A 23,718-nucleotide genomic window follows, 5' to 3' on the forward strand; every position below is an offset into this window, starting at 1 on the left:
AGATGTACCTCAAATTTGATTTTATCGGCAGTAGCTCCTTGCCATGATCTGGATGGTGCCCTCTACAGCTTTGTACAGGAAAAACACCCAAACGCAATTGCTCATGTCCAACGGCATCAATTAAGAACAAACGGCAGTTTTTGGCAAAGGCCAGAGTGTCACAAACACTTACAATGTGAGAGGAAATCTTTGCAGTCATCTTCTAAGGTTATCTTCAAGCTCAATTAGAGCTCTATCCTGAGGTAATGAGGAGAGCTACAACTACCTGTTGCCTTGTTTACGAACATACGAATTTCTCTTTAGAGACTCTTGCAGCTTCACCGTTCCGCACGATGAACGGGGCAAACGAGATTTCTGACTCAGCAGTACCACCACACCGCAACAATAATGAAACATTTTAATAGTCTAAGGGACTTGCCTATATACTTATCAGTAACATCAACCTGTCTTCATTAGAATTGTCCACTAAGCATCGTATCCCTTTTAGTCTGTAACAGGGTTACACGTTACCAGAGCGTAACGGAGTAACATGTACCCTTGGATGAAAGGGCGGGGTACACAAGATGGTGTGATAGTACATAGGTGTGAATCACCAAATTGGTGTAATCACAATAAGTGTGACTACACCATAAAAGAAGCCACTATGTGGCAGGATTACCGGTAGTAATGTATATTAATTTGATTTTACTATATCGATTAGGTATTACTATATTAATTAGACAAACCTGAGGTTTTAGATATTGGCGGCTCTAACGCAAGTAAGAAATAATTAAAGTTTTCAAATTTGAATTTAAAAGTAAATGTGCCTTGGTCAAGGTTTGGATACTTTTGGAGGTAGCGGATTGCGATCCGCTAAGCTCGTACTGGTTCTTGTATAGAACGGGACCTTAGCTTAGCTTCCTCTAAGCAGAGAGCTCAGACGCCCCGCTGCACTTGGTAGCACTCGCAGTCAATCTACGCCTGAGTCGTTACGACTGATCCTCTTTGAGGATGAAGCAATACTCCTATAAGCGTCAGGGCATGCAGGACGGGCTTAATAAGCTGATGTCCCTGCTGGGCCGTGAGAGCGTGGAGCTCCTTGTTTTGCAAAGGCCCGAAGCGCCAAACGCGCTTTAGGCGTTTTTGAGCTATGAATATACTCTGCTAGAGCACCTACAGCAGAAGCTGTCAGCTTTGACTGCATCCATGACGCCACGTCGAAGACTCTATTCGACCCAGGCCGCTCATGGTGAGCGGTGAGCGTAAGACCTTCGAGGGAAAGGATAGAAGGAATTTCTGCTCTGGGTGAGATTGGCCAAGATGGCTATAGCATTCGCCATGCTCCATAACGAGCAACAGCGCTTGGTGCTAGCTATCTCCAAGCTCGGCAGCCGTGCGCACTATCGTGTGGTGCTTCAGTAGAAGCTGCGTTTTCCTCCTGGAAGGAGCTGAAGCGTTAGCTATTGCGAGTGTTCCCGCCGCGTTATCAGTTATATCGCGTGCGATTGCGTTTCCTTGTTGCCCGACCGGGAAATAAGGATTTGGTGAACTTTGTCCAAGAGTTGAAGACTCTCATTGCCGGGATGGTAGCCAATTCTCTCCCCGAGGCGGTCGCAGCGACTATCTTTATGGAGGGCCTTCGCGCTGGCGTGGCCAGAATGGAAGGTTTGCGTGTGCATCCGCCTTCTTTTGAAAAAACGGTGATTGAATGCCAAATTTAACTTTTAGTCGGCACCACTTGGTTGGAATGCACACCCTCATAGCTCGTCGAGCGAGTCTAAGTCAATGCATCCCAGCTATGCTGAGAAAAAGAAAGAAGAGCTCCGAGCTGCCAGACAGCGTTCAAAGACCCGACGGTGTTTTATCTGTAAAGACACCCGTCATCTTCGGACTGGTTGTCCCCTGCGTAAGGCACGTTCATCGAACCGACATCCCGCTTCTAACTAGTCTGGTTTGTTGCGCCCTACTGGGGAGGAACTAAGTTCTGTTGTCCCCCAATCAGGTATAGGGCAGCAGGGCTCAGCCCCGAAGAGCTCCGTGCTCTTTAACACGGAACGGGTATGCAAGCTGGGCTTGCTGGTCGTAAAAGCGATCGTGAAGGGCTTAGAGAAGCTATGGAAAATCCTTATTGACTCCGCGGCGTGGGGCAATTCTGTTCGAAGCTCCTCCATCGAAGGAAGTCAGCTGTATGCTAAAGCGCTGGATGCGCGGTCGAGTGACACCGTCACTGTCCACTTAGCAACGGGGATTTGCGTCACTATGCCGAGGGTCCCTGTGGACCTTGGTGTCAAGTTTCTTGACTTGAAAGCTTGGAACGCAACTGAGTCTTAGACTTGGATGCAAGGTATAACGATTAATAAATGGCTCATGGTGTTCCGACTATGCCAAACCTTATCCTAGGTTTGGCATAGTCGGAACACCATGAGCCATTTATTAATCGGAGGTCAAGACTTTGGGCGCTATGCGCACGTCTTTTTGTGGAGCTTTAATGAGTCATGAACCCACCCTTGCTAGGAAGCAATAAGGCTATAAGCGCGGGTACTGAACCAGGACGCTCATTGTGCTGTTAATCGAATTATCAGAGTTGTCGAACACCAAATGTGTTCTGGACAAGAAGCCCGAGGTGCAAAGCAGTTGTTGCGTGCCAATAGTGAAATGGTTGAATGAGGTCCGAGGCATCGAGGGCGAGGCCCTATTGATGCGCGTGGAGTGGCACGTAAACCACTGAGCACTGTTCACGTTCCAAAGCAGTTGCTGCATGCCAAGAGTGGCATGGTCAGACGAGGCCCGAGGCATCCTGGGCAAGGCTCTTCTGATGCGCGTGGAGTCGCACGTTATCCACTCGACGAAGACCGCGGTAATAGCAGCTCTATGTCGGATGCAGTTAATATCATCAAAGCTCTGATGGAGCAGGGAATGGGAACACTGGACGATGCCCAGTGCGTGTTCCCACTAGTCTCGGTGAGACGTATAACACCTATACAGAGGGAATGGCAAAGCCGTATGGTATCTCCAAGACACAGGGCGTCGACCCTGACCCAGGGTGTGTCTACCGCAGACGATAGTGCACAGCTATATACCTTTTTCAGCGGTATCACGACAGAGAAAGACGGCAACATTACCCGCGAGACTATTCATTCGGTGCATGCTCTTCTTGGGCTGGGCGAAAGATCCCTCGAAGGGTCTGGCGGTGCCTTTGAGGCAGGCAATTAAGCCGAGGTGGTCATTATGCGACCAACGAGGATATTAACTCGTCGTCTGTTCTGGATGAAGCAACACTAAGAGGGTGCTTAATGCACGAAGTGGATCGTCGATCCTGAAGGATTCCTCGGATCCGTAGTATTCTTTGGTAAAAGAATTGCAAGATTTCGTCCCCAAAGACCCGTCGTCGACCCTACCTCCGGACCGAGGTGTGCCTCATGGGATTGACCTGGTTCCGGGAGCCAAATACTGCGCAACACGCCACTGACTCCTGCCTAAGGAGCAGAATGCCGTCATTGAGGGCTTCTTCCGAGCAAATTACGACGCAGAAATGGTTAGTGAGAGCAAGCCTTCCTATTGGACACCCGCGTTTTGTGTCCGGAAGCCGAACGGTAAGTGGCGTATCGCTCACGCTTACAATAAGCTAAACGCTGCCACCATTCCGGCGCAGACGTCGACTCCTAGAAAGTAAATTCTTCAAGACAAAATGGGTGGCTGTACAAAGTACAGCGCACTCGACTTGGTCGAAGAGTATTACCAATTACTCATAGGAGCGAGTAAAATCCGCTGACAGCGGTGAGTTCTACAAGCGGGATGCTTAGGGAGCGGCTGGTGATGTTCCAAGGGCTGTCAAATGCACCGAAAACATTTGGTCGTCTTATGATGCAATCGTGTAGGCCCCACCGGGTGTATACACAAAAATACGTCGACGATATCTTCGTCCACAGTCGTGCGGGAGAACAGATGAGGAAAACCACATCGTCCATTTGAGAGCGGTGCTTGGGTGCATGCGCAAGAAGAAACTGCATGTTAATGCCGATAAGTGCATCCCCGAGCTGAAGAAATTCCCTTTTCAGGGTGCTTCATTAAGAAGCGTGACCTTCGAGCGGATCCGCTAAGATCAAGGCCTTTGTGGACTGGCCGGTTTCAAAAAACCAGAAGGACTCGCGCAAGTGGTTTGGCCTCGCCAAATACATGCTCAAGTATAGCGCAAATTTTGCGGATATGGCACGAACATTGTCGAATCTCCTAAAAATTGATAGGGAATGGTGTTGGGATGCCAAGCATCGAGAAGTTTTGACAGGGTCAAAGACAGCCTCCTTCATGCACCATTACTGGTGTTGCCATACCCCGATCGTCCTTTTGGTGTCGTCTGTGACGCTTCCGACTTTGCCGTCGGCTGTGCAGTGCTGCTAGCAGACGCCGAGGGGCGAGATCGGGTAGTCGCATCCGAGTCTCGCCAGCTTAAGGCTGCGGAGAGGAACTACCCAGTCATGAAATCACTTTAGATAAATATGCTCTCAGGTCAGGGTGCACCTGCTTGGCTCAAAACCGTTTGCGATTTTCACATATCATTTGGCATTATGCAGTGCAACTCAGTCGCCTCACTTCTCGCACAAGATAACCAGGTGGCTCTCATTCTTTGCAAAATGTGACTTCGGGGTGAAGTATTAGCCAGGAAAGCAGAATGCTTCGGCTGATGCGTTGTCACGCTAACCAAATTATGAGCTTGCTCATGTCACGACGGTGACGTCATCATTGACGGTTTGATCCGCGTCCCATTCGCGGGTGATGATATGTGTGTTGTGCTGCTACAGGCTCTCGGAAACAAGGAGTTTGGAGACTCGGACAAGAAGTTGTCGGCACGTTTGCGCGCATGGTTACACCGATATTCGTTTAAATAACAGGTTGCTGTATTATAACACCGATTCGACGGATATGCCACGCATTGTGGTTCCTCACGATGAAAATTTAAAATACTGTATTTTGGGGGAGGACCACGACCCCCCATTTAGTGATCACCTCGGTCGTGGGAAGACGTACAGCTCTGTGAGTTGTCACTACTGGTGGCTTAAGCTGTTCAAATAGAAGACCACATATGCGCGCACGTATGAGACGATTCAAAGGGTGAAACCCTCTCCAAATTCGGCGGCGCCGCTGGCCAGTTTACCGGTACCCCCCAGGTGTTAACAGTCCATGAGTATGGACTTTGTGTCTGGCCTGCCGAAGGACTCGGTGGACAACACGGGTGTGGTGGTCGTTGGTGGACCTTTTAAGAATGATGACTCATCGTGCGGCAGTGCCGGACACCATCGACGGTGTGGGTACAGCGACACCGTTTGTCGGTCGTGTCTTTCCACAGCATGGACTCTCAGAGTCGATTGTCTCTGACAGAGACCCACACTTTACTTGGATGTTTTGGCCTGCACTTTTCAGAATGCTGGGCACCAAGTTGACTATGCCAACAGCCGACCATCCGCATACCGGCGGTCAAAGTAAGCGCGCGGATCGCGTCATTAAGGATGTTCTTCGTAGCAATGCGCTGAGAAGCCGAAGCACTGGAGCGCCATGCTACCACTTGTGGAGTTCGCTTTGAACAATGCAGTGCATGCACCTACCGGCTATACGCCGTTCTACGTGAACGGGCTTAATAATCCTCGCGTCCCGCTGGCACCGCCATCCCATGGCTCAGGGTTTGGTGAGGGAGGAATTGTCGAACGTCTTGCTGAAGTCAGCCACCTCAATGTGTGTAAAGAAGTCGGAGACTTCCTGTCTACCAGACTGAGTTTCTTACAACACGTTCGCGATGCGATGGCTGAAAGACAATACATGCAGAAAGAATATGCAGACGGAAGATGAAGAAGAGATGTTGGAATCATTGAAGTCAGAGACCTGGTTTTGATAAATGATAAAAACCTTCCTACACATGCGGTTCCTGCTGTCGTCAAGACGAAACTCCGTCCACGGTTTATTGGACCCTTTATGATCGTAACCAAGCGAGGCCTTGCTTATACGCTGAATCTTCCGAGAAGGATGCGCACCCACCCGGTGTTTTATTTGGGCTTGCATAAGTCCACTTCCTCCGATTTCCTCGAAGAGAAAAATTGTCGCTCGTGGCGGGTGCGGTGTGTGACACTCGGCTTCAGAGGACTTGGGATGTGCTTCCCGTGAAGCCGCGGACGTACCGCCAGGAGATGCACGTCGCGCAGAGGAAGAAGAAGGGCTTTGCCCGCGGACTACCTCGGAACTAGCTAGACTGTGTATTTTTCGTGTCATAGACACAGGGCTTATTGAGCGGAGAATGTTCAAAGATGTCTTTAACGGCGCAGCGGCGTCTCAGACACGCAAGCCTCGTGTGAGGAGCCAATGAGATTTGAATTGAGGTTATCACAACTTCGATGGGGGAGAGTGTGACGGGTTTACACGTACCCTTGAATGAAATGGCGGGTTACACACATTGGTGTAAACGTACAAGGGTGTATATTACATAAGCTGGTGTAGTCACACCATTGTGTGACTACACCGTAGCAAGAAGCCAATACGTGGCAGGACTGCCAGTAGTGACGCATATATATTAGGATTTTATATTTAATCAGGAAAAGCTAAGGCTTTAGATATAGGCGGCTCTGCCGCAACTAAAACAACTAAATACATGTTTCTATTTTGAACGAAGAGCGACTTTAACTTGATTGAGGTTCCGAGTTCTAAGATGTAGCGAATTGCGATCCGCTACACTCGTACTGGTTCTTGTATAGAACGTAAGGTCGGTAACTTAAGCTTAGCTTCCTTTAAGCAAAGAGCTCAGTCAACCCGCTGCAAAGACCGCGAAACACATTCGCTCATATCCGGACTATCTGACCGAATCTCCGGTGATCCCGAATACCGCCTGTTTTGTTCATCTTATCATAGTTCCAATATAGACACCGCGGTTTATATTTGCTAATTCCCGTAGCACCTGAAAGCGTGGCTTTGATCGCTACTAATTCTATCCTCTTGAGACTGTGGATCACCTTGCCAACCAAGCATAGCTCAAGGCCCTTCGAAATATCGTAAAGAGTTGATTCTGGTGATCCCATGGCTTGCACCGTGACAGAAGCGCCTTCGCTTTTTTAAGACAGGTATTTCAAAACACACCAAGGCTCGACAAAAATACTAGCCCGTTGCACTTAATATTTTGAGCTTCCAGTCGATTTGTTGCTCATGACAGTCCGGCCGCGCTAGTTGAGATCGTATCTAAAATCAAGAGATAAGATCAATGCTGCGAGTCGCGCTGCGAAGGACCTCGGACATTACATAGTAGTTTGAATGCGTCAACTATTGTTTTTGATGCAATACAAATGTTATCCTTTTCAGATTCGACATCTTTATTGCCCCCTAAAATGACTACTGATTTTTATTGCCGCGCATCTTACGATACTGTACAACGCTCTTAATTCAATGAGGCTTTTAACGGCCTATCAAAGACCAAAATGTTGCAGCTGAAAATCCACAATCGTGAGTGCCAACACTTTAGAGATAGTTACTGCCTCAAGAGCTGGATCATGTTAAGCTTATTCTCTATGTGAGACAGTAGGATTCAGTGGATGTGCGCGCCTGACCGGTGCTCGACGTTTTATCAGCAAGAATTATATCAAGCGAGACAGCGCGAGAGCTTGACCCTCTTCACATTTCAACCAAAAACAAAGAGAAACTTTAGGACGTAAGAGTTTGTATCCTCTACAATTTTAATTTGCTAATCTGATAGTGCTAATTAACCGCTGAGAAAGCACCCATTCTATCCTCAGCTTGGCTTGGATTTATTGATATGTTTCTACCTTCGACCCTCCACCTGGCCTATGTTTTTTACTGTCGTTGAGCTTTACACTCAATGTCGGACGCACGTTTCCATTGTGGCGGTTAAAAAAAGACGGAAATTGGTGCAAACCGAATCTATACGGAGATTCTCCATAACAGTGGTATTTTGGAAAGCGTTTGCCGCCATTTAAAAAATTACTAGGCCTCTAGACAAAGTTCGCTACATTTTGCCTCCACAGCGGGTGGATAGAAATTTAGACCTTTAACGGCGTGCATAGTTAGGCGATGCAGATACCAGCGGCATCTGCTGCTTCAGCACTTTCTACATCTTGAACGCCTTTACTACAGAAAAGTACCGCGCGTAAGTATTCATTCTCCTATCACCTCCTGGCTTGAAGATTACTAGCGCAGCGAGCTGTTGCTGTCAAGTATATGGACATTTAACCTCGCTTGCTCAGAAATCAATTCATGGCTTGCTCTGTACTCAAAAGTTGAACTTCTCACAAAAGCGGTCTTACTTGGAATGGTGTATGTGTACCCGTAGATCCCGAACTAAGGTATCATAAGAAGTATCTTACCAGCGAATTTTCATAGCTGGTGAGCGCATCCAGGCGATCGAGTATTCTTTCGGCCTACAAACCGATAATTGTGTCATCGTTTTGACACCAATAGAACATAAAATATTGTTAAGAGTGTCTGGTAGTCTCAAGGACTGACAAGCAAACATATCATTTCCCACCCTCACGGGTGATACAGTCGTATTCAGGTTTGTCTGTCGAGATGACGACAAGTCATATTTAATTTCGTGGATTCGTGAATGATGCAGAGAAGCTTGCGACAATTGTTCTCACATTGATTAACCACCATAGGATGGGTTCATTATGATCCACCCACGCGCGGGATCGTGAGTTTGTCAAATCATAAGTACTGCTTTTATTTTTTTAATCCCTAATGATTTTTGTTAAGCCAAGTTTAGCTTTTACAACTTGAGATATAACTGCTCAGCTAGAGTAAACTCCATAAATGCATCTCGTAAAGCTAGTAATTCATCCCCTCGGATGTTTTGCTTATGAAAGTCCATAACGCAGTGCTGATGATGATTTTTCATCAGATACTTCTCCTGGTACCGAGCTTCGCTAAAGTCTAATACGCTATAGTGCGTACGTATAACAAAATAGGGAACGTCACCCATTACACCTCCAGTTATACTGTAAGTACATAATAAAATAGTTTCCGGACTTCTAGCACAGCTCACAAGCACCATGGCAAAGTACTAGAGTTATGTATGATGTCTAGTGCGGTACGGATGGAAGCGATGGCTGTTCAAAAATTTAGGTCCATGGGACACATGAGCTGCTAGCCTCGCGCAATGCAATATAAAGCATATAGACTTTGATTAAGGCAAGCCTCGATTCTACATACATACTCGATGCAGGAGCGTTATATGCTCTCAGGTGCAGGGAGATTTGCTTTTAGTTGCTAATCGTCAATTCACAGACCAATTTTGGACAAGACTGTCTATCGGCATGGATACGTGAATCAACACGGCATTCTTTTATTGTTTCTGCCTATAATTTCTTCGACATTTCAAAGCTCAGAAGCGGTAATTACTTGCCGGGAGCTACAAAAATACGCTGATAGACTCCGAAACAGAAAACGTATCGTACTATGGTGAAGAATGGCTTTTCACTAATGTGCAACGTACCAAAGGATGGTACTGATGAGAACGATGGGTATATTTACCGAATAGGCCCGTGGGGCATGCTGACGTCATGCAGCGCACAGCATAGTATTGTACATAGTAAATTAAATATATTCGTGCCATTTATAGTAAAACTTGATTTCTAAAAAATGTATCTTTTGCAACATAGAACAACAGAGAAAGTTCGTGGTTAATTGATAAGCTATCGAATCCGCTCCTGCGTAGAGGAAGCTAATACTTTAAAATCGTGGCCTGATGACGGTCAAAGCACCATGTGTGCAAGGGGCATGACAGCCACGTTGAATAACAGTCAAGTCCCAACCAGACGTCGGGGGTAGAGTAGGCTCACACTAGGCTCTATAGAGCAGAGATCATTTTCAAAAGTCAGACCTTTTTGACCGAGTAATCGAAAAGAATCATCTCCTTTGGATGAGAAAGGTTCAGACAGCCATGTATTTGTCTAGCTTCAAATCGAGCAACAGGGTACGCGAATCTCGAACAGAAGGTCGTTTACGAAAAAAAGCCAACGCCAGCCATCGGAACAAGCTCATCATGAGGCAGCAGTTGCCGCGGGTCTTCCCAATGACTATTTCGGTTTTGTTAATCAGATCTTTATTTAATTGTCAAGGGATGAGAAATAATGGATGAATGATGCCCAACTCAAAATCTAAGAGCTTGTGGCCAGGATGTCAGCCGACACTTTCCACCTTAATGTAGATTCTCAGAATAATTTTCGACATGTTCAAGAATAACAACGCTATTTTTATAAATGCGATGATCGTCGCATTGAATGCAGAATATAACTTCAGGTCACCATCGAGACGCAAGGACTGGTTCTATGTGAGCATATCAGAGGCAAAGGACATTAGTGTAGCTGAATGGTAAAATGGTCTGCCAATCATCACTATGGCACTGGATGTCACATTCGTGGCAGTGCCAAACCATAACGCCTTGTGTGTCCGACTTTATCAGTTTGGAGAATTGAGCTTCTATACACGGCAAAGCCTTCAGTAGGCACAAAGCGGCGTACTGATATAATTGAACTTCTGTTTAGCTCGTGGAGATCGAATTTGTCGGGGTCAGCTTTATAAGTGATGCGGCATACAGTCTAGGTTTGTTAGTCGGTAACATCAGCAACCTAACTTGTGAAGTCCATGAAAAGGTTCACGGGCTTAGACGCACTACTGTTAAAAAGAGTACGGATCATGCGAAAAGTTTGTAGATGCCAAATGTGGATATCTTATCTTTGCGGCGCACGCGGGAGACGCTCATTAAAATTAGAAGTTCCCTTTTGCTCTAAAAAATTAAAACTTTACTCCGATAGCTGGGTGACGTACTCATTGTGCAGAGTAACCAAGGTTCGAGGTTAATTCCAATCCAGTCGTTTATCTATAACTGAAGTGGCTATGACATTTCGAGAAAACGTTAAAGGAGATGCATACCAGTCTTTCGTCTCCTCCCCAACTAGATGTTCTAATATAGATCGAGAAATACATTTGTAGGATACGTATGCAAGGTATTGCAGAAATATGAAATCACTGAGTTGCAAGGTATTCCGAGAACGTGGAATCACCGATACTGTTGGAGAAGGAGAGCTCATCCATCACTTGGGGTGGTTTCATCGATAAGAATGCCCGAAAGCACTGAGCCCAAGGATCGGATTAATTAACGTCAAGAAGTCATCAACTCTTTATTCTTCTGGTAGAATGATGACACGATAAGGTCACCACGCGTGTTACCCTACCATCAGAGATTGTGATAAACGTACCAAACTTATATTCGAAATATCAAGTGCAAATCTAATATATATAATCCGATTACTGCTTCCATAAGCGTAATTCATGACAGTAAGTGTTATGCTATTGCAGCGGGGCTGCCACAGCTCTTTGCTTAGAGGAAGCTAAGCTAAGGTCACGCACCTTACATTCTTTCCAAGAACCAGTAATCGTGTAGCGAATCGCAATCTGCTACTTCAAAGTACTAAAATGCTTAATCAAAGTAAACGAATATTCTTTTTATAATCGAAACTGTTTTTAATTGTTTTAATTGCAGAATGACCGCCAATATCTAAAACCTAGGTCTTCCGAGTTAAATTAGTAATATGCATTACTACTGGCAATCCTGCCATGTGGTGGAATCTTGTTACGGTGTAGCTACACCACTGTGTGGTTACACTAACTTGTGTCATACACACCTATGCCCAGTCGCACGACGTTATACGACCCGCCCATCCATATAAAGAAACGTGTAACCCCGTTACTGCTATAGCTGCTTTTAACAACATTAGCTTTATTTAGCCTAACGATAGTCTCATTTTAAGGCAAACATACTATAAGGTTATCTTCTCTCGAGCTGGGCCATTCATATGAAAACATTTCTACTTTGCGACCAAATTCACATAAATTCATATTACAAAAAAATACTCGACCTTGAGTTTAACACATATTATTTTTTTAAATCTAACCTCTTATCATATAAGCTGATTGTATGAATTCACACCATAAAGTTAAACGCATTTACGAAGTTGAAGCTGCCTTAAGCATGGCAAAACTACATGAAGTTTAACCAATCGACAAAGACGTGGTAAATTTAATGCAATCGAGGGCCTAACATTGGCATACATTTCTAATTGACTCCGGGAGTCCATGCTGTCGAAAGACACGATCCTCAAACGGCGTCGCTGTACCGACACCGACGATGGTGTCCGGCACAGCCGCAAGATGAGCCATCTTGCACAAACGGTCGGCAAAGACCACCACACCCGTGTTGCCCGCCGAGTCTTTGATAGTCCAAACACGAAGTCCATACTCACGGACTGCTAACACTCGGAGGGTACCGGAAATCTGACCAGCGCCGCCGCCGCATTCGGAGAAGGTTTCACCCTTTGACACTTTAACACGTCTCACACGTGTGCACATATGTTCTTCTCCATTTGTACAGCTTAAACCACCAGTGGTGGCGACTGACAGAGCTCTACGTCTTCTCACGACCGAGATGATCACTAAGTGGGGTATCGTGGGCCTCATAGAAAATACGGTTGTTAAATTTCCATCATGAAAAACCACGATTGCTAGCGTATCCGTTGAGTCGGTGCTGTGATCCCAAACTTCTTGTCCCCGAGAGCTTGTAGCAGCGCAACGCACATATCATCACCCGCATATGCGGCACGGATCAAATCCGTGAGTGATGACGTCACCGTCGTGACATGAGCAAGCTCATAATTTGGTCTGCGTGACAACGCATTAGCCGAAGCATTCTGCTTTCCTGGCTTATACTCCACCTCGAAGTCATATACAGCAAAGAATTAGAGCCACCTGATTATCCTCTGCGAGAAGTGAGGCGACTGAGTCGCACGGCGTAAGGATGCATGATCTGTGTATATCTCAAACGGCTTTGAGCCAAGCAGGCGCTCCCTGAACTTTAGAAGTGCATACTTCATCGCAAGTAATTCCTTGTTGTGGATTGAGTGGTTCCTCTCCGCGGCCTTAAGCTGCAAGACTCGAATGCAATCACTAGATCTTACCCCTCGGCTGCTTGCAGCACTGCATAGCGACAGCAAAGTCGGAAGCGTCACAGACGACACTAAAAGAACGATCGGGGTCTGGCAACGCCATTATTGGTGCATTAGGAGGCTGTCGTTGACCCCGTCAAAAGCGTACCGATGCTCGGTGTCTCAACACCATTCTTAAAGGAGACTAGACAATAGCCGTGCCGTTTCCGTATAATTCGCGCTATACTTGTGCAAGTAGTTGGCGAGGCCAAGCCTTCTGTTTTTTTTTTGGAACCGGATGGCATTGACTTTTAGCGGATCCTCCCGAGAGCCTCGCTTCCCAATGAAGCACCCTGACAAAGAGAATTTCTTCAGCGCCGAAGATGCACTTTTCTGCATTAACATACAGTTTTTTCGTGCGCATGCACTCAAGCACCGCATTCAAATGGACGGTGTGGGTTTCTCATCCGTCCTCCCGCTTCCTGCACGACTGTGGACGAAGATGTCGCCGAAGTATGTCTGTGCATACGCCTGGTTGAGCCTGAACAACTACGTCACAAGACAATTAAATGTTGCTGGTGTATTTGACAGCTCTTGGGGCATCAACAGCCACCCTCAGAGCATGCCGCTCGGAGTACTCACCGCTGTCAGCGGAAAAAGCACTCACACTCATGCAATTGGGAATAACCATGCACTGTACTTTGTATAGCCAATTATATTGTTCTGGAAAGCATCCTTCCTAAGAATCAGCGTCTGTGCCGGAATTGTGGTATCGTTTAGCTTACAGTAAGCGTAAACAAAAACGCCACTTGTCATTCTGCTATCGGACACAAAACTTGGGCGTCGAATGGTGAATCTTGCTCTCACGAATCATTACTGCGTCGTGCTTCGCACGGAAAAGGCGCCAATGACATCACACTGCTCCTTGGGCAGGGATCATTACATGTTTCGCAGTATTTGGTTCCCGGATCCACTTCAATCTCATGAGCCACCTGGGTCCGGCGGTAGGACCAACGGCGGGTCTTTGGAGACGACGACTTTAAATTTTTATTATCAATGAATACTACGGATCCGGGAAATTCTACAGAAACAACGATTCACTTCGTGCGTTCAGCACCCTTTAGGTGTCTTCCAGGACAGCTTCATTCAGAAGCGGCGATGAGTTAACCTTCTCGTTCGGTCGTATAATGACCAACTCGGCTTAATTGCCTGCCTTCAAGGCACCGCCGAGCCCTACAAAGGACATTTCGCCCAGCTCAAGTAGTTCATCTATAGCGGCAATAGCCTCGAGGGTGACAATGCCGTCATCCTTCGCGTCATACCGTTGATAATGGTGTATAGCTGTGCGCTATCGGCTACGGTAGACACACCCTGGGTCAGGGTCGACGCCCTGCGTCTTGCATATAACATAAGGCTTCGACGTTGCCTTTTCACGGAGGGATGACGTCTCACCCAGACCAGTGGGAAGACACACTCAGCGTAATCCAGTGTCCCCGCTCCCTCCATCGGATCCTTGATGTTATTGACAACATCCGACAAAGAGCTGCTATTTCCGCAGCCTTCGTCCATTGGATTGCGCGCTGCATTACTAGGGTCTCGCCCTCGATGCCTCGGCCCTTGGCCCACCATATCACGCATGGCAAGCAGCGACTACTCTGATACTTGAGCAGCGCTCAGTATGTTCCGTGCCACCCACGTTCAGCCCACGAACCGAGCTCGGGACTCCTGTCCAATACCCGTTTGTGTTCGGTAACTCGGATACTCTGGTCTCAAACACATTGATCTTCCCGGTCAGTGCCCGCACCAATAGTGCTTCTGTTTCCTAGCAGAGGTGGATTCATGACTCACCTAAGCCCCATCAGGAGACGTGCAAATTGTGTCCACGGTCTTCGACCATCAATCAATGCATGGATCGTGGTGTTCCTACCATGCCATACCAAGGATAAGGTCATACGTTGCATCCAAGTCTAAGACTAGGCAGCGTTTCACGCTTTCAAAGGGTCCACAGTTACCTGACACAATCCCCTTCGCTAAGCGAACAATGACGGTGTCAGTCAGCCGCGCCAGAATCGAAAAGGTTTTTTTAGGCTTATCGAAGCCCTTCACGGTCGCTTTTGAGCCCGGCTTGCTGGTCGTTCTGTGTTCAAGAGCACGGAGCTCTTCGAGGCTGGGTCCTGTTGCCTTCTTCTACTTTGCGGCTCAGCAGAACTCAGTTCTCCTTTAGTAGGGCACCCCGCGCCTACTGGGTGGTCTCATTTCCCCGCGTCATATCAGACTGTTGTGGAGCGATACGCCGCTTCGACGACACCATGCGAAAGGGACAACTCGTCAAAAGGTGGCAGGTGCCTCCACAGACAAAACACAATGTCGGGTGTTTACACGCTGCTTAGCAGCTCGGAGCTCTCCCCCCTCTTTCTCAGCATAGTTGAGCTTCACTGGCTCAGGCCTGCTCGAAAAGCTATGAGTGTGTGCATTCTAACCAAGTCTAGCCAACCTAAAGTTGAATTTGGTATTCAATGCCGCGTTCTCCGTTCCTTCAAAAGAAGGCGGATGCACACGAAAAACTTTTATTCTTGCCACGCCAGTGCGATGGCCCTCCGTATAGACGGTTATTTTTTGTGATCGCCTCGGGGAGCGGATCGGCTGCTAATCCGGCAATGAGAGTACGCAGCACTTGGGCAAAGTCCCCAAATTTCTTCTTGCTTAGTCGGGCGGAAAGGAAACGCGATCGCCCGTGATATTCCTGCTTAGGCGGTGAGAACACTCGTAAAAGCTGCGGTTTCAGCTCTGTCTAGGAGGAAAACGCTGCTTCAGCCGAGGTGCCGCACGTCAGCGCCCATTCTCGCGCTCGGCCCCCGAGCTTGGAGATAACTAGCACCACGCGCTGTTGCTCCTTCTGGGGAATGGCGGAAGCCATAACCATCTCGGCCTCTCTTAACAGGAGCAGGATACTTTCTCTGCCCTTACCCTTGAAGGTCTAACGCTTACCATGAGCGGGCTGGGTCTGGGTATAAGAAGTTGAATAAAGCGGGCTGAGTCTGGGGGAGTTATCCGTTGCGCACGGTGGCGTCATGGACGCACATCTTTATGCTCTAGGAGCTCTAGCAGAGCTATTTCATAGCTCGAAGACAGCTCTAGGCGCACGCTTATCGCTTCAGGCCCTTGCGAAGCAAGTTGTTGAACGCCCTCAGAACTAAGAAGAGACATCACTTTTTAAGCCCGTCCTGCATGCCCTGGTGAAAATAGCATAACTGCATCATCCTCACAGAGGATCCGTCGTAACGACTCAGACGTAGATTGACGACGAGTGCTATCAAGTGCAGCGGGGCTGCCGTAGCTCTCGGCTTAGGGGAAGCTAAAATCACCGACCTTACGTTCTTTGCAAGAACAAGTGCGAGTGCAGCGGATTGCAATCCGCTAGTATTTAAGACCTTAGTCAAGGTAAGTGAACACTTTCGTTCAAATTAAAACTATATTTACTTGTTTAAGTTGCGGCAGAGCCACCAATATCTAAAATTCTAGGATTTCCTGGTTAATATATTAATACTTAATTCTATATAAGTTAAACCTGACGAATATGCGTTACTAGCACGTAGTGGCTTCTTGTTACGGTGTAGCCACACCATTGTGTGATTACACCAATTTTTGTGTTTCACACCTCTGTACGGTCACGCCATTTTGTGCGACCCGCCCTTCCCTTTATGGGACCGAATGTTGTGGTGATTTATACCAGGCTAACTCAAGGGACAACAAATATACTTGACGTGGACAAACTACACTCTCCTTTTATATTATGGAATAATCAGTACTTTACGACGTGCCTTGACTTCAATTTATTGGTTTTTTCGATAGTGCCTAACATCGACCCGCATTATATAAACAGCGGATTTTTAGGTTTCAATGCGTGCGCACACACAATAATTAATACGCGTCAGCACGAATTACAGCTTGATTACTTTAAAAATTGTTGGAATCGTCGCTGCATTGAAGATCCCTCTCATTTATTTACTGTGCATTGCCTTCCTTCTAGTTTGAGACAATTGAACTAGTTCTCAAGCCATTTCTCAAGTATTTCGGTTTACAGTAGCCTTTGAAATGACTTAGCTTGTTATGTCCAACTCAATCGGATTAACTTTTCACGAGTATTATTTTTTTTTGTGAATACTCGCTATGCGACTCGCAAACGATTGCGATTACGCATCCTTAAGTTAACAGGAACTAACTTTGTTATTTCGTTACACCAGTGTAAATCAAGTTTGAGATGTTGTATTCAAACTGTTGCTAGACTCCGAGCTATTGACTTTCACAATACAAACTAACGATTTACTCTCTACAGAGGATTTGGGTAACTGCTTTCGCGTTAACTTTCTTTATCTCCACGATATTGAAAAGCCTTCATTCATCTGAAGTAGTCTCATTCGTGACCACTCGCTAATCTCCGCGCGAATGCGAATCCTTTACTATTGTTTTGGCGTAATGTATCAAATTGTAATCTTACAATGGCGGCTCGATCACACAGATCAATTTCACGCTGTCTCATCAATGTATACTTGACCCCCCTTATTCCAACAGATAGTTCCGATTTTGCAAGTATCGCCTTTGCCATAACCATCAATTCCGTGTGATGCCGGAATATAATCTTCCTGCACATGAAACCATGCAAACTGATCAATGTTAGCGGCATCCCAGAGACAAGCCCGCAATGCTTGTCCAAATGTTGCCAAGACAACATCGAAAAGCGTGCCAACAGCGAATGGTGCTATATAATTGAGTAAACAAATTCTGATGATTGGCGCAGCACCTTCCCGCCCAGCACCATGACATAGTGGTTAAAACCAGGATTTTCTTCAGTTTCTGACTAGTGTGATATTTATATAACCCATAACTTCCGATTTTCCAAAAGACTTCGGCTTTCCATACTCAACTCTTCCCGTTTTAAGAAATACAGTCCTTTAAGGATATGAAGCATAATCAAAGAAATCTTAACCAAATTATGCATTAGATGACAAATTGTTCAAAGAGGCTCTTCGCTACTAGATTCAGTATGACCAAAGCTAAACCCTCTTCTATTTTCATTTTGCTTTGCACACACACGTCTTTCTTCGAAAAAATCGCGCATAAATTTGAAAGTGCAACTTTAGGGTTTATAGTTACAGTGAAATTGTTTCTTGGTGCGAATCAGTTGACTCCAACGCGGCATTGAGTATGCTCATCATCAGAGTTGATATTTATATTCATAGAGCAGACGACGGCTTATGCAACTCGGTTAAACTAAGCAACCTGAAATAATGGGTTATATCAGGACGAAGCACACTATCATTTTTGGGTGAGTTTAACATCACAATCATCGCAAAGACATTAATCAAAGACAGCACCAAGCATACTTCATAGTAGAGCACAGTGTACAGCGAGTGAGGGTTCGATCGTGCATTGCCGCCACAGGCAGTGCTTGTTTACTTTTTACCAAAGTAAGTACCACGCAACCCAATGATATGTCCCATCTGTTATTTTGAAGAAAGATACAGCTTTGCAAATTTTACAGTGCCGATTCGCCCAAAAAATATACGTGAAATGTGGACTAAAGCATGATTGGTTTATTTTTCAAAATGATTGCTATGACAGTGACATTTTGTTTATGACACGGTAATCGAGGGATGATTTGTGCTAAACATTTATCCTCATGATATAGATAGATTTGCCTGCTGAGATAATTTTAATGATAACATTGCAAAAATTTGTTGTTGTAACTTAAATTTGACAGACAGTAAATTATATTATGGAGTCTTGACTTCGGAAATTTTAATTAAGCTCAGTTCCGTATGTACGTAAACCAGCTCTAAATTAATTAATTAAATGTTCGATGCGACAAAAGATTCGTAGCAAGTTTCTGATAGCCAACGCGATATATCGTGAGCTGATGCATGAACAAGCAGCCAAAAACGGATTCTTTTAATTAAACTGAATTCTTGCTTATTCTTTATTGGGTAAATATTAACAAGATATATATAATACAGAGCTGATACTCAAAATTGATTTAAAGGCAGTGCACTTGGAAAAGACTGCCTGTGTCAACTGTGCAAGCCCATTGTAACATTACTACTGCCTCTCATTCGTCGTGTTGGGTCAATGGAAGAACCTGAAAACATGCGAAAACTACGGGGAAGTCGGAGGCAACGCCGGCATAATCTTTCGACTAATAATTTACAAGACGAAGGCGACTTGCAAAGTGCTTCATGCATGGAAGGAATGCTAAAAAAACGTTTGGCTAAGATGCCAGTCATGCGCGATCGATACTGCGTGGCCACATGGGAAATGGACGTTCGCGGTCGCAAGTGCGTCATACTTCGCAGCTTTAAGAGCCGTAAGGCTTACGATGTTCACCCCGAGAAACCCTCGAGCATTTACGAAATTAAGTGCATAAGTGATTGGGACGGCAAGACCGGATTTCACCGTTATCAACACGCTTTCGCCATTGAAACACGTGATCAAAAGCTTTTTCAGTGTGTGGCACCGTCTGCAGTTGACAAGAACAAGTGGGTCGAGCTCATGAAAAACCAATCGACTCTCCAGTCTCGTCGCGGTAAACGTGTAGTTAATAACGGGAATCTCGTAACGCTTCAACGCTCTCAGAGCGTAGTTTCTTCATCGTACAGTGGAAAGCCTCGAACATACTCGAATGGTTCAGTGGGCAAGACGAGATGCGAGAGTACCGCAGATGCCGATCTCTCTACGGATTCAGAGGACCAAGCGAAATTATCCAGCCATGATAGGCTCTTCAGGACCACGTCTAGAGAATCAATCACCTCGTCGGAGCTGCATCATGGTGACAAAAGTGAGCCTGCGGACTGGGGACTTTACGGCGAGACTGACGATGAGATCAAGTCTAAGTACGAGGTCATGAATGATGTCAAGCCCGTGTTACTGGAGAATGAATTGCTGAACGCGCATGGTGATACAAGGACATTGGCATCTGACGATTTTTTGTTTGAAGAAGCAGGAGCCAGTCGGTTTGGCGCTGTAGTTGTCAAGGAAGCTACTGAAAGTGACGACGATGATGATGCCGAGTTTATTGACGAGAAGTTTGCTGCTCGCGAGGCCCAAAAAGAAAATGAGAAAAAGATGAAGCGACGTGCGCAAAAACTAGAATCCAACCGCGACTTATACGCCGAAATGGCTGCTGCAAGACTTGCCAGCATGCGAAAGGATGCCCGTCACTCGAAAAAGAGCCATATTTCTAATCGTCTATCTGTGGTTAGTGATGACAGTGACGTTAACGAGTATGATGAGGATCAGTCAATGGTTGTTGAAGGCGAGGAGATTGTTCATGTGGAAGACATTTCAAGGCGTCATAGCAGCCATACTGTTAAGAGTCGAAGAAAAAGCATTGCGAGCAGCAGTGAAAATAGTGATAGTGCTGACGGTAGAGATGTTGGTATCGTTGTTTTAGAGGAAGGAGAGGTGGAAGTGAAGTCCGTTGATGATCTTCATGCTACGGAATCAGAAATTGACGAGTTGCGCCTGCAGAGAAAGAAGATTCGAGCAGAGCGTCGTGCAAAAAGGCGTCTTTTAAAGGAAAAGGAAAAGGAAAAGGAAGAGGAGGAACGTACGACGATGGCAGTGGCTGAACTTGCTCGTGCTCATCGCGAGAAACAGCGTCTTCGAGAGGTGGTCAAGACTCGTGAGGAACAGGAGAAACGCAGCAAGAAAGAGCGTCGTGATTTTAAAGAGAAGCTTCAGCGAGAAAAGGCGAAGCAGCGTCAGGCAGAGGCAGAGCTTAAAAAATTGTTGGAAATTAACCAAGCGGAAGAGGACCGTCGGGAGCGAGAACGCCAAGACAGGAAGAATAGCAAGAAGTCGAAAAAGAAAGAAAAGTACTTTTCGCTTGCTGAGCGAATCCACAAAAAGGAAGAGCGCGATGCGCAGCGTCTGGATGAGTCTGCAGTTGTTGCAGGTGTTGAAACTGAAGTATCGCATGCTTTGGTGGTCGTGGAAAAGCCTGCAGAACCAAAGCCAGCTAATAAGTTGCCCTCAGCTTCAAAAGTGACCCTCCAACAACTTTCTCCGTCCGTCCAAACCGAAGCTTCCCCAGAGTTACATTCTGCTCCAGCTCCAGCCTTTCTACCTGCAGCAACTCCAGCTTCCACTTCTACTTCTAATCTTGCAACCCAAGGTGCTGGGCAAGCAATTCCGATGTATCATGTGGTTCCGCCTCCTTTCGTGCCAACATATCCAGCCGGTCTTCAAAGCATGCCAGCTTACGGGCTTGCAGCAACGTTCGGCGCTTATCCTCCATTTTATACTGCTCCTTATAGCTACGGAGGACCCGTGGGACTGCAGTCTTTGTTCCCTAATATGGGTTTTATGGCTGGACATAGCGCTATGAAATCGTATGGTAAGCCCGCAGGCCCTCAGGCCGCACAAGCCAGTCAGGATTCCGCAAAACCGATAGTTGGGCCACAACTCCCTACTCCGGAAGAACGTGCAGCAGCTGGTGTTAACGCACATTCCGTTCCAACCAAACTTATCAATTTGCCTGAGCTGCCAGATGTCATCGAGTTTTAGAAGAGTGTTCAAATACGTTCGATCTTAAATTAACTGTGATGTCAATTTCAAAGACAGATACTGACACATAGACATGTAAATATAACGTGGCAAGCTTGCAACGAGGCTGTTATTTGCCTTAGACTTCGCACCCAAGGATCTATGTTCAAGTCCTCGTTAACCAACGCACACAGTATTGGTCACTGGCAACCATCAGGGTGCCGAACCGAAAGTCTCTCAAGAAGCAGTTTGTTTGCTCAATTCGAGAGAAGTTTAAACTAGCTTAGGATGGTGTTAGATGTATTGGTTCAACTTGAGTTATGATAAAATCCGTTATGTACGGTGTGGAAATAATGCCCACGTGTTCCACGTAGCTGTCAGTCTCCTCACCCTCAATCGGACCAATTACTGGTCATGATACTTCAGAACAGTACTTTACTTTGGCAATTTGGGCCTTCTCGGACTACAGCACGGTGTGTACACACAACATAACAAGAAGCGTACCCCAACAAACCTAATTCAGCAATATAGAAACCACAATGGGATATTAATCATTGTATTTAATTTTAAGACCAAATGCATGAAGCGAAAGGCCTTCATGCACCCAGTGCACCAGAAGTTATTCTATGCGATATGTACCAACTCTTGCGAGCGTCCATCACGCCGGTAGCACGTTCTTCAACTTGTAAGGCAGTATTACCGTACTTGACAATATAAACCATACAAAAAAAAAATCCAACCGGGCGCCGATATACCTTCGATAAGATGCTGCGCGCTCTAATAAGCATATTTTATTTTGGAATTTGAGGTGTTTTTAATTATAACGGTGACAGTGTTTCGTACAATCTTGACCATCACCTACGCTCTCGCCAAAAGCATAACGGTCAAGCCGTTCCACATCTCCCGGTATCTCGCTAAGTATGAGGCATTGTCTACGTCTTATCACTGCACAAGTACGCACTCCATATCAATTCCCTACGCCGAAACACAGCCATAGAGATCACAACAAGGTCCGACTCGTTATATGTGTGCTGGATGGCTTAGCAAGCCAAAGATTCCTGTGTGCTGGATGGCTGAGCAAGCCAAAGATTCCTGTGTGCCATCATGATTGTCGCAGCAACGTTAAAAAAATCGCTCATAATATATTACGTGGTAACTTGAAATTTTGACTCATCATGCACCGCTAAATTGCTACAGCAAAAATTTTCCGACCATTGAGTATGGGCAGTCAGAGATCATAACGTTGGATCGAATTTTGCCCCGAGAGTGCTTATTGGCCTCAAAGGTTGCTACATTTCAGTGGTACTGATTGCGTATGGACCAGCGCGCGAGTACTGTATCATTGTACGCAAATTCGAGTGGAAGAGCTTTGCACCAACACTGCGATCGCTTGTGAGGGAGTCAAATGTACTCAGGATCGCGCAATCACCGCGTTTATTTATCATATGTCTGTGAACGGTCAGCAATGGATATATCAAATCTGGATCCCAGCACCTTAGACAATGTTTGCCAAAACTTAGGTGTAAAGTTTAGGTCTATCTCGATACAAAGATCACCGGCAAGCCAGCTAAGCGAAAAAAATGTCGAGAAACAATTTGACAGTACTTCAGTAGCAATTGTGTCCACAAAAAGCGTCATAACGTCATTATTGCTAGACGCGTTCTTTAGATAATTGTCAAAGCATACGGAAGGGGAACACGTTGTGCAAGTGCTCCCATAAGTCTCAGCCACTTGTACATGCTGAGCCATTCCCATAAAGCTCCACTAAGCCGTACATCTTCACTCACTAGACATGATTTTCAAGGGCTTATCGATCGCTTTATCCCGAATTCCGTACTTGAGTACTTTGTGTTAAGTACGACAGCGCTCCACGTGTTGTGTGGTACTGTGCTGTAATACCGCATGCGTTCAGCCATGAAAAAGCAGGTCAAACGGAACTCTTCGACTCAACATTTGAGCTCGAAAACTCCTTCCATCCCATAGCATTCAACAGTGTGCAACACATGTTGTAACTGACGAAACCACTGTGCGATTTGCTGCAATGCTCGACGATGACGCCACCATCCCATGGCTCAGGGCTTGGTGGGGGAGAAATAGCCGAATCTTAGACACAACTGATATCGCAGCTACTGCTAGCTGATGTCAGCCCCCTCACCATCCGCAAAGAAGCCAATGACTTCTTGTATACCAGACTGAGTGTCCTACGACACGTTCGCGATGCGATGGCTGA

General features: G+C 46.1%; 5 protein-coding genes across 5 annotated transcripts; 1 reads left to right on the forward strand and 4 right to left on the reverse strand.

Moving 5' to 3' along the window:
• Positions 1–6,800: 6,800 nt before the first annotated feature.
• PHALS_11996 (uncharacterized protein) lies at positions 6,801–7,251 on the reverse strand (the record flags this gene model as incomplete). The annotated part of the gene is made up of 3 exons (XM_024726781.1): positions 6,801–7,065; positions 7,115–7,194; positions 7,243–7,251. 3 exons carry the CDS (start codon positions 7,249–7,251, stop codon positions 6,801–6,803), a joined length of 354 nt encoding a protein of 117 aa, XP_024572041.1.
• A 1,483-nt stretch (positions 7,252–8,734) lies between these two features.
• On the reverse strand, positions 8,735–9,019 carry PHALS_11997 (uncharacterized protein; the record flags this gene model as incomplete). The annotated part of the gene is made up of 2 exons (XM_024726792.1): positions 8,735–8,898; positions 8,974–9,019. 2 exons carry the CDS (start codon positions 9,017–9,019, stop codon positions 8,735–8,737), a joined length of 210 nt encoding a protein of 69 aa, XP_024572042.1.
• Positions 9,020–19,073: 10,054 nt separating this feature from the next.
• On the forward strand, positions 19,074–21,509 carry PHALS_11998 (Pleckstrin homology-like domain; the record flags this gene model as incomplete). The annotated part of the gene is made up of 2 exons (XM_024726804.1): positions 19,074–20,496; positions 20,566–21,509. 2 exons carry the CDS (start codon positions 19,074–19,076, stop codon positions 21,507–21,509), a joined length of 2,367 nt encoding a protein of 788 aa, XP_024572043.1.
• Positions 21,510–21,771: 262 nt separating this feature from the next.
• Positions 21,772–22,147, reverse strand: PHALS_11999 (uncharacterized protein; the record flags this gene model as incomplete). The annotated part of the gene is made up of 2 exons (XM_024726815.1): positions 21,772–21,896; positions 22,093–22,147. The coding sequence occupies 2 exons, from the start codon at positions 22,145–22,147 to the stop codon at positions 21,772–21,774; spliced, it is 180 nt and encodes a 59-aa protein (XP_024572044.1).
• Positions 22,148–23,152: 1,005 nt separating this feature from the next.
• On the reverse strand, positions 23,153–23,404 carry PHALS_12000 (uncharacterized protein; the record flags this gene model as incomplete). The annotated part of the gene is made up of 2 exons (XM_024726826.1): positions 23,153–23,265; positions 23,326–23,404. 2 exons carry the CDS (start codon positions 23,402–23,404, stop codon positions 23,153–23,155), a joined length of 192 nt encoding a protein of 63 aa, XP_024572045.1.
• Between the last annotated feature and the right edge of the window lie 314 nt (positions 23,405–23,718).

The sequence above is a fragment of the Plasmopara halstedii genome (assembly GCF_900000015.1).
Source record: "Plasmopara halstedii genome assembly, contig: Scaffold_56, whole genome shotgun sequence".
Taxonomy (NCBI): Eukaryota; Oomycota; class Peronosporomycetes; order Peronosporales; family Peronosporaceae; genus Plasmopara; species Plasmopara halstedii.